The sequence below is a fragment of the Phalacrocorax aristotelis genome, chromosome 2 (assembly GCF_949628215.1).
Source record: "Phalacrocorax aristotelis chromosome 2, bGulAri2.1, whole genome shotgun sequence".
Taxonomy (NCBI): domain Eukaryota; kingdom Metazoa; phylum Chordata; class Aves; order Suliformes; family Phalacrocoracidae; genus Phalacrocorax; species Phalacrocorax aristotelis.
The window spans coordinates 62954197-62969310 of record NC_134277.1 but is presented as its reverse complement, the minus strand read 5'-3'; the positions used below and the strand labels follow the sequence as shown (position 1 = coordinate 62969310).

The window sequence follows — 15114 nt, the reverse complement described above, 5'->3', positions numbered from 1 at the left end:
CTTCTTTCTCGGTATGGCCGATAAGCTGTGATCCACTGTTTGCAACTAATGCATGGAGATAGGGAGCAGGAGAGTGGCCAGGGATGCATGTCTTTTAGGGATGGTGGAAGCAAAATGACCCCTTGTTGAAACTGTACGCTCCATATTATATTTTAGACACCGTGGCCATTCAGGTCAGATATAGTTATGGTCAGGTAGACCAACATAATAGGAATGAATTGGGACTTTCCAGAGGTTTTTGCCCAGCTGCACTTGATCAATTTAGTTCACTAACAGGTATTTTATTATACTTTGAGCTATTATGCAGGCAAGATAAAGTAGACTTTTTCCATGTGTGCTATTACAATATATTTCAGAGTAATTTTTTTTTTTAAAGTAATAACACGTATCTGAACACACTACCAAAAAAACTGCAGAAAAGGTAGAACTAAACCGTTTTAAAATAGAATTCCCCCCTCTATAATGCTAAGGAGAACGTGAACAGGTAGATAAGATAAGAAATGAAAATTTCATGCTTGCCAGTCAGAGTCCGACTGCTGGAAGATGTTTAGAATAAACATTTCCCATTGAGCAGAACATTCTTTTGTGGAATTTATTCATGCCTTCTCTTTAAGTAGCTTCTGTGTTGTCCCATTACAGGAACCTGACTATATACTGCCTTGGAGATACTATTATTTGCATCTCTGTAAAGTAAATGTAAAGAATCATGAAGTGTTTGCAGTGTTTCGCTCTCACTTTGGTCAATAGCAAGGATTCTCACCAGTTACAAAGAATCAAGTCTTGGATCTCAAATTAAAAGCACTCATGGCTTGGCTTAATATGGTAACTTCATTATATAAGTGAAAATAAAAAGTCAAAATTGAAAAATAGACTAATAGCGTACTATCAGTGCATATTTGACCCACAAGCAAAAATGCATATGGTAGACCCCTCTCCTGTCACTATCAGGGGTAGGAGAAGCTGAGAAATATTTGCAAATTCATATCTATGCTTTCATGGAAATGATAAGTCTGGAAAAAAGTGGTGGAAAATCTTTGAATAACCTCAATTATTTTCTGATTCCATGGATTTTATCCAATGATACAAGGAAAAGAAACTTCAGCAGGGAATTGCTAACATTATTATAAGTCAATTCTTGATTTTTCTGGATAACATGTTGCACATTGTGTACATGCAGTAGGTTTTGTGATTGACTGGGACAGTGATATTATCTGAAAAAAATTTCAGTGCTTTCAGGGCCTTGATTTTACGCTAACAAAATTAATGGAAATGTCATTAGTCACTTGAAATAGTGTTGAAATAACCATATAAAACCTGAAATTCAACAGTACGTTAAATAGGTAGCTTCAGATTTTTATTTTTGCAGGGCTTTATTTTCAAAAGGTGACAAATCTATCTTGAATTATTCATTTCAGCTGGAAACAAAGCACAGAATTCTAGAACTAGATTATTGAAATGTTTCACCTGACAAGCAAAAATCAGTATTCATTATAAACAGGTGCTATTAGAGATAATTTGGAAAGAAATATGGGAAAATCCTACTTCAGAAAACTGTTTGCGTGTGTCTACAAATATCGTGACTTGAGCATGAATTTTACATGATCTCTCCTTCATTATTCTTTTATTTATTATTTTTGCTATTTAACCACTCCTTTCTGTCTTCATTTTGTGAATGAGAGAAAGATTATTCTGTTGAATCACTTATTGCAAAACAGTCTCAGATGGCCTTAGAAAGCAACAGATAGTTCACTGAATGCTGTAAACTCCCCTTAAAGATTTAATCTAAGTTACTGTGTTTTTAAAAGGTGATTAAAAATAACTTACTACTTGAAGTATATTTCTTTCTTTTAGCCAAAAGAAACCAATTCCAGCCATCAAATCATAGATTGCGAATTTGTTTTGTCTTTCTCATCAGATACATTAAATGTCATGGTCACTTTTCTTGGCTCTCAAATGAAGGGGCAGAAATAAATTTTGTAGGAAGTTTATACTACGTAATTGTTTCATAACTTTGTAGAAGCTTCTAATTCAATGATGCTCAGCTTGAATTCAAACACAGTTTATCCACTAGCCTGTTCAACCCACTTTAAAGCCAAGTTTAGCATCTACTAGATGGAAGGCATATGTTTAAATTTTTCATTAATACTGTGCCTAGACTTACATAGATTAATTCTAAATTATAAATGTTAAAATTTACAGATCACAAGATTGCCCTGTGCACTGTTACTACTTTATGCCATGGACTGGCTACAATTTTTCTGTCTTTGGTCTTTCCATTACAATACATTCATGTACTTTTTGTTATTAACAACCGTGAAAATAGACTAAATTTTGTCTCTGGTTTCCTCACAGAATAATCTATCTGAGCAGCACTACATGCTATCCTTCCTGATATTTGTAATTTCTTTCACAATAGAATGAAACTAAACTCCTTGCCCATTAAAGCTGGATTGTATTGTACTCCTCAGTCAGGTGAAATATGTAGTCATGCTAGATATTTAGATGTAATTAAAGCTTTCAATTCTTCTACTTTGTCATGGGGACATAATTCATTTTGTGGGACTATTTCTGGATCTCTCCTAAGCAAGTAAAGGCAAACTTTATGAAAAGAATGTATTATTATTATGTCAGTTTGTAACACACTCAGAATGTATTAGGGATGTAACTTCAGGATAATGAATTGCTAAAAAAACATTAAGGAGTGAATTTTGAATTAATCTGTCTCTATCAATTTCTATAAATGTAATAATTATTCATAATGCATGATCTTGATTGAATATATTTTATGCGCATAGCCAGAAAAAAAAATCAATCACTGTAAGTGCAAATATGAACTCAAACATCATTCTAAGTTCCAGTGACATCTTAGTCTAAAGCTATTTCATTGAACTTCATCAGTTGTGGTATTTTCCTTTTACATGTTTCTGTGCTTATAGACACTAGGATTTTACTAATCATATTGTGTACTATCTGCCTAAAGGGTTAGCTAGGCAGCTACCTTAAAACAAATATGGTCTAGTGTTCAATTTTTCTTGGGGCAAATGCAGAAAAGGGAAGAGACTTCTTTAGAGCCCTGTTTCATGCAGTAACTTCCCCATCCACAGCCTGCATTCCTAAACTAACAAGAGTAGAAAAATTTATTGCTGATAGCATTAAAATCTGTTACAGATCATCAGTTGATTGGAGTTAAAGGAAACACAGACAGATATGATGTAGCTGATTCACTGGGAATATGCAACTTCTAGAAGTAGACAGTGTTATAACCAAAATCAGATTGGTTTCCCAGTACTCACTGGGAGAAACTGGTTTTGGCTGTAAAGGTCAGAATTCTATACAGTATGAATTTTTAGCCAGACATTGAGTTTTTTCCAAATGTCTAGTTCTGAAAAGTCTTCACAGGTTTATTTTAAATTTTTAACTTTAACTTCTTGTAGTCATGACTTATCTGAAAACATGAGAGTAGGGAAAACAGATTTGGGTTAGTAAGACTAGCTCAGCAACATTCATTTTCAGGGATAAGGAGATAATCCCTACTCTGTGAGGTGATAAATTAGTTGATAATTCACTGACTGGAAATTCAAGGAATCAGGAATGACCAGTGGGAAAGACTTTTGAGAAGACAAATTTATACAGGTTACAAAAGAAGAAGAAGTTACAATTTACACACATGGAATAGTAGCTAGTTTGTTTTTCTTTATTTAATATCTTCTTTTCTTTTATGCAAGCCCAAGGGATTTTATTATAAAGAGAGGAAACTAACTGGGAAAAAACACAGTGTTTGATTCTGTGAAGTGTTATTCAGCTACCGATTACCTGATGCAGATGATATAGAAGATTGGCATGGTTTGGCTGACTTCCCTAAATGCAGTTTGGTTTCATGTGTGGTTGCTGTTATATTAATCCCACTCTGAAGCTATGTTCTAGCATGGCTTAGTTTTCAAGACTTGCCTACAAACACTTAGGAACATCTATGTTCATGCTTATTTTTGGTATAGTCAAGCTGTTGTCATTTTTCCTTTTGTGTTTTCTATTCTGATGAGGCCATGAAGTTATAGTTATACAGCTATATAGTTATACAGCTAAGGATGAACCGTCTTATTGTGGGGTTACTATAACGGTGGGTGATGCTTCTAACATTGCCTATGTAGATGCAGCCAAGATGAAGACAGACAGTTCAGGAATGGGGCCCTTAAAGCACTCTAAAAGCTAACTAGTAAATGTTTGACTAGGACAAATACTCAGCTGGGAGGAAAAACAATGGTCTTTCAGTAAAGTAACCTGGTCTAAAATCTCCGCATAGTTATGGGAAAGATTCTACCACTATACTTTAAAGGGTTGGAATTCTTAGTGATGGCTTCTTGTCCAAACTTGTTTTGAGCTAACCTGCATTAGCATTGTAAAACTTCAACACAGTTCTAAGCTGATGCTCAAACCAGGAGAAACTTGATGGCTTTTAGTGGATTTTTCTTCCTAAAGTGGAACTCACATTTTCAACACAAAGCTATGTAAGTAAAATTCTATTTTTGGGGTCAGTATCGCAAAGTGCCAGGGTTCAGACCACCTGGGACACATTAATATTTAAGATAAACTGAAGGAAAAGCTCACAGAAATGCCAAGAAAGTCAATTAGCACACCTGTGCTTCCTTATTATCAAACACCTTTGCCACCTCCTCCTTTTTCATGTTCCACCTGTCTTTGTAGACTTGACTTCTCTCTGTTCTTCTCTCTGTTTTGTTTTCTTTTATCTGATACTTAACAAGTGCAGTATAAATATATGTTGCCACATATATTTGCAGTCTTCCTTGTGTTCCTGTCATCTTGAACAGTCTATCTTTTCTGTCTTGGCCTTGCCATCTTTATGTCTCTTTAGATTCTTTCATGGCACTCTAATTTTCCCTCCCTCTAATTATTGGCTAGTTTAATAGTCTTACCACACCATACCATTACAGGTTTTTCTGTAATAGATACCATATACCATTCATCTTTATTAATAGACTTGACATACTACTGTAAGATACAGATTTTATTACACTTTTTATCCAAAAGAAAGTAGCCTGTTGCAGAACCATTTCCCATGAATATATCTATATATGAAAAAGGCAACACTAAAACCCCTGTTCCTCCAGAAAGCCTCTGAATTAATCGAAATCCTTACTAGTGAGATTTTGAGGAAAAGGTCCAAAAGGGATCTCCCAAGATATCAGCTCTACTCTAATGTTGCTGCAGGCTACATTGTCATATAATATTCTTTATAAATTTAAAAAGAGTTGTCTTGAAACTAGTTCTTCTTTCAGCATTCTTCTCCCATCCTCCAATAAACCTGCTAGTACACTGATCATTTTTAAAGACAAATACTGGGAGGTCAGATGCCATAAAGTCATACATTTCCAGCACTTCTACCATTTCTTTTCAGTCTTGCACTTACTGCATTGCACAGAACACCATCTTTCCCTAAATAGGTCTTGTATGGAGAAGATAATCTAATAGAGGAAATAAATGTCATGGAATATTGTTTCATATAAGTTGAAATATGGTGGATAAAACCTGAAAATCAACCTTTTTATTTTATAAGTGGCTGTGTTCTGACACTGTCTGTATCCCATGCGTTCCATGCATGCTTTTGGGTCTAATAATAATGAAAGCAGGAAGTTTGTGTGAAGTCAAAATTGCCAGCTAATAACAGTTGTTGCTCAAGTTGTTTCTCTGTTCCAATTCTGACAAACTGTTTTCCTCTTTTCTTGCAGTTTTCCACTTGTCCCACAAAGTCACTCGTGTGGTTCCAGAGAGTGCTCTCCTGATCGTTCTTGGTCTCGTCCTCGGTGGCATTGTATGGGCAGCGGACCACATTGCCTCCTTTGCCCTGACACCAATTGTATTTTTCTTCTATCTGCTGCCCCCCATTGTTTTGGATGCTGGATATTTTATGCCAAATAGACTGTTCTTTGGAAATCTCGGTTCCATCCTTTTGTATGCTGTCATTGGGACAGTCTGGAACGCTGCCACAACCGGTTTATCTCTCTATGGTGTCTATCAGACAGGAATAATGGGTAAGTTTGATCTGTGAAGGCACAATTGTGAACACTACTGTATGCCAGCTGTTAGATGGGTGATACTTTACAAAACCATTCTTTTCAGCAGAAAAATCCAATTTTAACAGGACCAATTTGTAATATTTTCACCAAATTTAAAAATCATCTGAGAAATCTTCTCTGAAGCAAGCACAAAAGGGACTTGAACCTGTGTCTCATATTACCCTGATCTAAATGTGTGGGTACACTCTCAGGATAAAGCTCAGGATTCATCTTGCTAGTGGACATGTGGACAAAAATACACTCTGAAGGGCTTGTTTCTTTCTGCTGTAATAGAAACAGTCAAAGTTACTGTGAAATGGAACTGTCTTCTTTCAGTCAGCTTTAATGTTAAGTAAGCAATGGTTGCTGAGTGGGTAGGTATGCATGACACATCTTTATTTTGTCTTCTGAGGCTGGAAACTGTAACTGAAGACTTACAGAGCCAAGTAACACATGTAAGATGCACTCTGTCTTAATTATACTGCAATATAAGGGCATGGGGCTGCTAGAATAGGAGCAGAATAACAATTTTTAATCTCCTCAGCACGTGCCATGCACGTAAGCTATGTACCCCCACTTGAAGAGAAATAATTCACATTGTGGATTGCATGTGTTTTGAAACAAACATCCTTGCTCTGCTTTTTTAGTGTCTGTACTGAAGAAGCTGAAGAACCCTTCTAGGATAAAATTCTCTTATGTTAGTGAGTTCTAGAAAGTACTTGCAGGACACATGTGAGTGCTGCTGAAAGCAGTACAGATATAGAGTGCTGCTGTGCCTGTCCATTCTGCCCATCTGCTCTTGGCAACCAGTGCTGAGATCCTGGACTGAGTAAGATGGTTCCAAGACTGCAAGGGGTATGTTGTGTTGTACGAAAGGCTCAACAGGTAATCATGGGGCTGTTCTTTAACCACAGTGGTGCAAAATTGACTCAGAGCAATTTACCACAGAATTCCTTTTCAATCCAGATAAAAAGAGTACCTCAAATGTCATAAGTTGCAGATGTTGCAGAGAACATGTTTGTGATGAAGAATTAGTCTATTAGCTAATTATTACAGAAGATAACACAGCAGAGTTTTCCAGCCTCAAAAACTCTGCTCCCACTGTCCAGCACAGGGAATTAGCAGAATGTGGGGTTGCATTCTTTGAAACTGAGCATAAGAGTGGGATATCTGTTCCATCCATTTTAAGGAAAATCTGTGTTGTCCTCATTTGAAAATCCCTGTCTGGAAGAACTAGATCACAGACTTGTTCATATAAGACTCATCTTATGCAAATGCAGATATTTGTAATACAGACCTCTCTGATAGATTTAGCTTGCTTTTTAGATATTTACCTTACTATAACTCACATTTTATAAGTAACAGTTTTCCTTTGGGAGATACAAAGATGACAGCTCAGATGCAGACACTGTTGACTTTTATAGGTAGCTAAGATGTTCTATGTGCTTTCAGCCTGTAGGCACAATATACAGCATCCACAATTTCATATTTATAGTTAAATACAGACTTTTCAGGAACAGAAAATGTGACAAAGGGATATTGCTATTGCTACAGATCGAACAAGAATTTCTTTCTGTAAGTATCCAAGCTGCTTGGAACAATTTTAAAAACATGACCAGAAATATTTTATTAACAACCTGTTCTGGGAAGTATAATGAATTATAATTACTTTTTAAAATATGTGGATAAAAATCATTAAAGGAAAAGCATTGATGTCTTTATGAGATGTGAAATGGAAAAATCAAGTGTTTTCCCAAAAATGTTATTTTAAGTGTATCTCTTTCTCTTCTCGCAATCTGTAAACAATTCTTGACTAACCGTAAAAGCTGGATTTGATGGCTACATGTTCTGCTTCATCCTTATGCAAATCTTTCAGTGACAGTATATACTAGAACTCTGAGCTTACAGTTAAACAGGAGAATCAGCCCCTACCACAGGTCACAGCTAAAGCTCTACAAGGTACAAATAGGGATGTCAACAAAAGCAACCAAATAGCTGACATGCCTGGTGAATTTAAATGTTTAGAATGAGTGTTAATTGGTATATTGTGGGGACCTGTCTTTACCACCAAGACATATTATAACCTACTAGAATTCTAATTTCAGCTATGGAAAAGGCCAGAGAAGCCTGCCCCTGATTCAAACTATGTCATTCTCCAGCAAAGCTAAGTAGGACTTTAAAATATCTATATGACACATACTTACTAATCCACTAAATACATTGTGTTGACCTCTAAGATGTCAGCAAGATCTGAGCACCACAGTTTGTCAAAAGCCTTGCTGTTGTTACTCCTCCTTGCTGAAGATAGGAGAATGCTGAGTTACTCAGTTTCTGGAAGAGTTCACAGCAGTCTCCGGATGAAGTTCTATGGCATATTTTTGTTTCTACCCACTTTTTCTACAATTGGAGTGAATAATGCTAAAAGTAATGTCATTAAAATGTAGGAATGTATATCCACTACAGACTAAGATGAACTAAAACCAAATTACTTCCAACTTTATCATTGAACAGGCCTGTAGTACCATCCATCAATAGGAGAGTGCATAATCCAAATTGGATTACCCAGATTTCGTACATAAATAAGCATAAAAGCTGTTCTTTGTTTGCATTCAATATCCCTATAAGTATTATAATTTTCAGGAGAAAAAGAGAGAAGGTGATGATAACAAAGAAATGCTTCTTTAGAAGTGAGACTAAAAGATCAGCACCTTAACTATTAGCTAACAGCCATACCAGTCTGCTTCCACAGAATAAGAAGAAGTATCTAATCATAAATCTTCCTGGCTGATTGCACCTAACTGTTCACCATCTGCTGGAGAGCTAACACATGCAGCACTTCTCTATAGAATAACTGAGGCTGTGACTAATGCTTAGAAAAGTTTCTCCTGTACAGTCTAAGTCATAGCGACAACATGCTGAGTATGTGTAGAAGTCTTAAACTAGGCCCAGCAAAATTACCTTGCTCAGGTGTTACTGCTGGCAGCTATACGCTGGTGAGCTGGAGGAAGCAGTGGTCATGTATTATTTGGAAATAACTTGCATTGTTAGCCTAAATAAAAGTCTGATTTAGAAACCCCATGCCTCTTGACACTGTTTTGGAGGAACTATAGATGTGTCCTAACCTTTCCATAAATATTTGCTCACTAGCTTTGCAAGTCTCCAAAGAATGTACCAATGATTATAATTGGTAACATATAAAAAAGATAAGCAATCTCAGTGAGCCAATTTATTTTAAAAGCTTATGTTCTATTGTACCCTGATATCTGATAGTTATTGTCATTGGGCTTGTTCCTTCCTTAAGCATGGCAGAGAAGGACAACTTTTAATGGAACCATTAGTTAGATTCAGGTTCAAGGCTGTTCTCAGAATTTTTGGCACAGACCTCAGCTCACTGCTTCAACTTCTCTGTCACACTAAAATGGGTAGATTCGGACCTCATTCACGATATGCCCAAGAGTGAACAGGACTATTTATCTTTCTGAAAATATAAAGTAATTATATGTCTGTGCAAACCATTAATTTCTGTTTTCAGGGCCTTTCCAAGGTCCCTATAAACTGTATGGAAAAGATTGTAGATGCTCTGATGGGCAGACAGCAGCTAAGAGAATATGTACTTCTGCAGCTCCCCCAGATTATTGGCCATTGTCGTGTATAACAGGGTGATGCCTACTCCTGTCTCTGGCTGCCCGTGTAAGTGTCCTTCTCTTGAGTAAATATGACCATACCATTTTGTATCAAAAATATTTGGAATCTATTTTCTGTTTCAATTACCTTCCAAGCACTAAACATTCTAGATTTTATCTCGTAAGAGTTCTCGCTAGAGGAGTGGCCATGTTGTTCTGGAAGTACCTTAGAGGCAATATTGATCCTTTGGCTACGGTTACTGACTGTCATTGTCTGACTCATATTTCCAAATCATTTAATGAGATGGATATTTGAGGCCGCACCTCGAGTACTGTGTTCAGTTTTGGGCCCCTCACCACAAGAAGGAAATTGAGGTGCTGGAGCATGTCCAGAGAAGGGCAACGAAGTCGGTGAAGGATCTAGAGAACAAGTCTTATGAGGAGCGGCTGAGGGAGCTGCGGTTGTTTAGTCTGGAGAAGAGGAGGCTGAGGGGAGACCTTATCGCTCTCTACAACTATCTGAAAGGAGGTTGTAGTGAGGTGGGGGTCAGACTCTTCTCCCTCATAACAAGCGATAGGATGAGAGGAAATGGTCTCAGGCTGCACCAGGGGAGGTTTAGGTTGGACATTAGAAAAAACTTCTCCACGGAAAGGGTTGTCAAGATTGGAACAGGCTGCTGAGGGAATTGGTTGAGTCTCCATCCCTGGAGGTATTTAAAAGAAGGGTAGGCATGGTGCTTGAGGATATGGTTTAGTGGTGGACTTGGCAGTGATAGGTTAGCGATTGGACTCGATGATCTTAAGGGTCTTTTTCAACCTTAACTATTCTATGATTCTATGATTTCTCCCTCACCTGTAGAAATCATGTCTGATACAACTGTCTATTAATTTTCAGCATGGACCTCTGTACTGTGTTCTAATGAATGAACTCTCAACCTATTCCTTCTTTGCTCTTCCTCATATAATTTTGGGCTTCATCACCTCTTAATGAACCTTGCTTCCTCCTCCATGCACTAGTAAACACAGAGAGAATTTTCCTGTTCTCTACCCTTTCAAAAATCTGTTCCCCAGCAAAAATGACTGGATTCCACTCCTGACTGCATGAAGAGGGTAAAATTTGCAAGATATTTAGGATATTTAGGACATTTAGGATATTTTCTGTTACTTTTTAAATTACAGTGATGCTTGTTCTCAGTCTGTCTGCATAACTGAACAAAATAACCTTAATAACTAAAAGAAGATTAAAAAATACATAAATAGTGCGTTACTTTGTCACCAGAGTTTTGTAGCTCCAAAACTTTTGAAATCAACACAAACATGTTGAAGTAGATTTTAGTCCTTCATCTACTTTTATGGTCCACTTGTGGGCAATTTAACAGTGACCCCATGAATTGTAATTTGGGAACAAATGGCTTAACTGCACCTATCAAAGAATGTGTACTTGAATAAGGAGGCCACAAGTGGTGTTTAAATGCACTCAGTGCAGTTAAGCCCCACTGTAGCAATTCTCAGTGACCGAGAGTCAAATTTAGCCTGTGGTATGAAGGATTTTGGATTGTTTACTTCAGGAGTACTGGTATATTCCTCTTACCATCTCATCAGTTCTCAGTTCTCCTTAGATAATTTACTCAAGTTAGATAAACCATACCACACACAAATACAAAGCCAGTTTAGATCTGGAAATAGTTATATTAAGTGCCTTGTCATAAGAACAGGACTGTACAGCTCCCGGAATCAATTTTGATCCACATGGGCCAATTCTGGATCCAACAAACCTTGTAGGATACAAGGTGACAAAATGCAGAACGTGTTAAGTAGTTTCTGTGCCATGCTTTCAGGTTGATGCCTTAGGATGCTTATTTTCAAGGATTTTGCATGATCTGTAACATCACAGTGTGTCTTTACAATAGATAATGCAGAGCTGACTCTGCTTATACTTTGTTTGCTTTGTTTTTGAAGGCCATCTGAATAGTGGACTGCTAGACTTCCTCCTGTTTGGCAGCTTAATTGCCGCTGTGGATCCTGTAGCTGTTCTGGCAGTGTTTGAAGAAGTCCATGTCAATGAAGTTCTATTCATCATTGTTTTTGGAGAATCGCTTCTGAATGATGCTGTAACTGTGGTAAGTAAATTACATATCCCAAAGTCACCCAAACTCTAGAGGGTTTCATCTGAGGTGTATTTTACCCTTAAATGAAATACTGTATCATCTGTGTGTATTTACTCAAGAGCTAGTGTAACATAGCTCATGGTGTTCTCTGTGTTGCTTACAAACACCATATCGCAAAGATTAAATGTTTGAGCAGGAAAGTTATTTGAAGCCCCATAAGTCACATAAAAATATACAGACCTGGGTTGGATGAGCATAAAAACATTTAAATTTAAGTTTCAGGTGTGTATGTTTTGTTTGCCTTTGCTCTTCAAGTAGGGTTTTCATGTCATACTGAAATTAATTCCAGGGATTTTAAGCCTTTCTTTGCTGTTGTTTTTTAAAGCACATACTCTTTTCTGCATAATTCTGATGTTCCCAGAATTTATATGCATACCTCACATATATAGACAGTGAGAGAGACAGAGAATACTCACTGAAGTGCTTATGCCTGTTCCCTCTTTTACATCAATCAGATGTTTATCAAACAGATATATAACAAAGAGCCAATTTGGGAAAAGTTGTGGGACAGTTTAGAAAGTTTCTGGTTTGGTCTGGGGTTTTTTGGTAACTTGTTAATTTCTGGGGTGTTTTTTTAATTTAGAAAGAAAAGGAAAACAATGTATTTTAATAGAACTAAGGTATTCCCAAATTTCTACAGCTATTTTTGTTTTGATTGAAACACCTTTTCTTTCCACACAAAATTTTTTTCAGAATACAATGGTCAATAGTTTTGTAGTACAGTGCTAACGGGCAGGGACCAGGAAGTCTTATGGCAGAAAGATGCTATGCAACTGAGTTGTTACAGAGCTTCAGTTTGCTTCTTGGATCATCTCCTATTCCTGCTTCTGCATATCTCCAAAGGAGGGCAAGACATGTCCACCAGGCTCAGTGACTTAATTTTTTGCAACCAAGGCAACAAGGCACTGCAAGGTCACTCACAGCAGCCTAACTATTCACATGAGTTTGAAAATTCCATTTAGGGCCTCCAGAGAAACCTAATTGTCTCACTAGTACTTTTGGGGTATTACCAGAAACAAATATTAAAATAAACCCTTAATGAACTCAAGTATCAACATCACTGGCTTTCAGAAAGAAAGCAATCTTTGTTACTGTGAAATGAATCCAAACACTTACTCTACAAATACAAGGAAGCTTGATTGTTTGAAGAAAATCCAGACAAGAAGACTAAGCATGAGCAAGCGCCAGAAAGCACAGTCTATGAGAAAGTTTGAAACAACTGGAGTTCTTACCCTGAAAAAGGAAAGACAGAAGAAAGTGGATGATGTAGCACTCTTTAAATGTAAATATGTAAAAGACTACTGGTACAGAACAAAGTAACCTGTATGCCGTGGTTGGGGTATATATGATAAGAATTAACAAGCTTAGCTCCAACAAGGAAAATTGATAAAGCTGTAGTAAAGTTCTCCTCCATCAATGGAGGACTTAAGAGTAGATTAGAGAGGCGTGTGTCAAGAATGATGCTCATACAAACCACCCTAGGTAGGAGTATGGACAAGATGAGGTTTTCTTTTCAGCACTGTCACTGGTAGTCAATTATTTTAAAAGCTTTAGTACAATTATTAAAGTTTATTCTCTTTTGTGTTCAACTTATTTTACATCTGGTCAACCTATTTCAATCCACTATCCTATTATTATTATCTTATTAAATATCATAAGAATCTTCTTTATCTTACACAGGCAATTAAATAAATCTGCCAAATACCTGGATTTTAGAGTAAGAAGTGCTTTAGAAAACCCATCTGTATGTAACAATGGTTCTTATAGATAGAAATCACACTGAAATAAGAAACAGAAAGTTGGTTAGCTTTTTTTGTTTAAATTTGTTTCTTCTTGCTCTACTACATTTTTTTCCGTTTTGAAATATTTAATGATCTGCAAAATCTTCTCCCTCCACACAGAATTTTCTTCAGTCACACAAAATTTCAGAACTCATAATGTTGAGGCCCATAATGAAATTATTTTAATAGGCTTAATTCAGGAGCAAGTATTAAGTTAGTCTACTTTTCTTTTCAGGTGCTGTACCATGTGTTTGAGACTTTTGTCGCAATAGGTCCAGAGAAGGTGACAGGAATTGAATGTGTCAAAGGCGTAGGTGCGTAGAATTGAATTCCGTATCACATCATTGACATACAATTCAAGCACTTTTGTGGCATAGACGAATGTCTTAAGAAAATTAATAAGTTAATATTCCTGAATATTTGGGGAACTTACTCAAGATTTATTTTCTTCTAAGGAGACTCAACAGCTTGTAAACTTGACAGCTATACATATTTTCTTTGTATTTTATAGCACAGCGTTAGTTTCACCTCTGCTGTCCCTGCATTCCAGGAATGTTGAGATTGCACATGGGCATTCTCACTCCTTATCACTGATTGCTATCAAGTAACATTTTCCACTGACTATCAAGAAATGTTATTTACCTAAAAATTTAGTCACTATTTCCCAGTCCAAGCATGACATGATACTACCTTGTCTTATGAATCGATGTTTTAACACTGACTTTGGTATATTCTATAATATGCGTTTGGAAAAGCATTTGTTCACAGAATGTGCAGAAAGAATTGTTCAAAGAAAAGTAGTGCAGTATTGAATAAGCCAAAAATGGTGAAGCTTAACAGAAATTAACCTTGTTTTTTCTACAGAACGCTGCATTCACATACCAAGTGCTCAAAAACAATACACGTTGTTGCATTTTAGAAATAATTTTCGACGTGCCCTCCAAAACTGTCTCTGATTTGCCAGCCATGCAATAGAAGAGAAGTTGTTCAAACCATTATATTTCTACTGTTCAAGCTGTGTCTGGTTTTGTTTTCCAGTGTCATTCTTTGTGGTGAGCCTGGGTGGGACACTGGTTGGCATTTTCTTTGCGTTCCTGCTCTCATTGGTCTGTCGTTTCACCAAGCACGTGAGAATCATTGAACCTGGATTTGTGTTTATCATTTCCTACCTGTCCTACCTCACAGCAGAGATGCTTTCTCTTTCTTCTATCCTTGCGTAAGTGTCTTTTAATTACTGCCTGTGAAGGGGCTGAGAAGGGAATATGTTTTTTAAAAATGTTGTAAAGAAAACCTACATTATATAGGACAGCTATAGAATATGATAATCATGAAGTTTATGCTGAATTTTACTATCTTCACACTGCAGTAGATTATAGTTTGCAAATAGTTTCATTCAGCCTTGAAAATGAGTGCAAGTTTTCCAGTATCTGCTATGCAACATGAGAACTTCCTTTGCAAAATACAAGATTGG

The 15114-nt window shown here is 36.7% G+C and overlaps 1 protein-coding gene across 2 annotated transcripts in view; it reads left to right on the top strand.

Annotated features, from left to right (window-relative positions):
- Nucleotides 1-15114, top strand: part of SLC9A3 (solute carrier family 9 member A3) — a 55600-nt gene that overhangs the window by 21078 nt on the left and 19408 nt on the right. For both annotated transcript variants that reach the window (XM_075083800.1, XM_075083799.1), the window contains exons 2-5: nucleotides 5745-6047; nucleotides 11654-11814; nucleotides 13879-13957; nucleotides 14682-14859. In XM_075083800.1, coding sequence (XP_074939901.1) covers nucleotides 5745-6047; nucleotides 11654-11814; nucleotides 13879-13957; nucleotides 14682-14859 — 721 coding nt within the window. The remainder of the gene's footprint in view (nucleotides 1-5744; nucleotides 6048-11653; nucleotides 11815-13878; nucleotides 13958-14681; nucleotides 14860-15114) is intronic.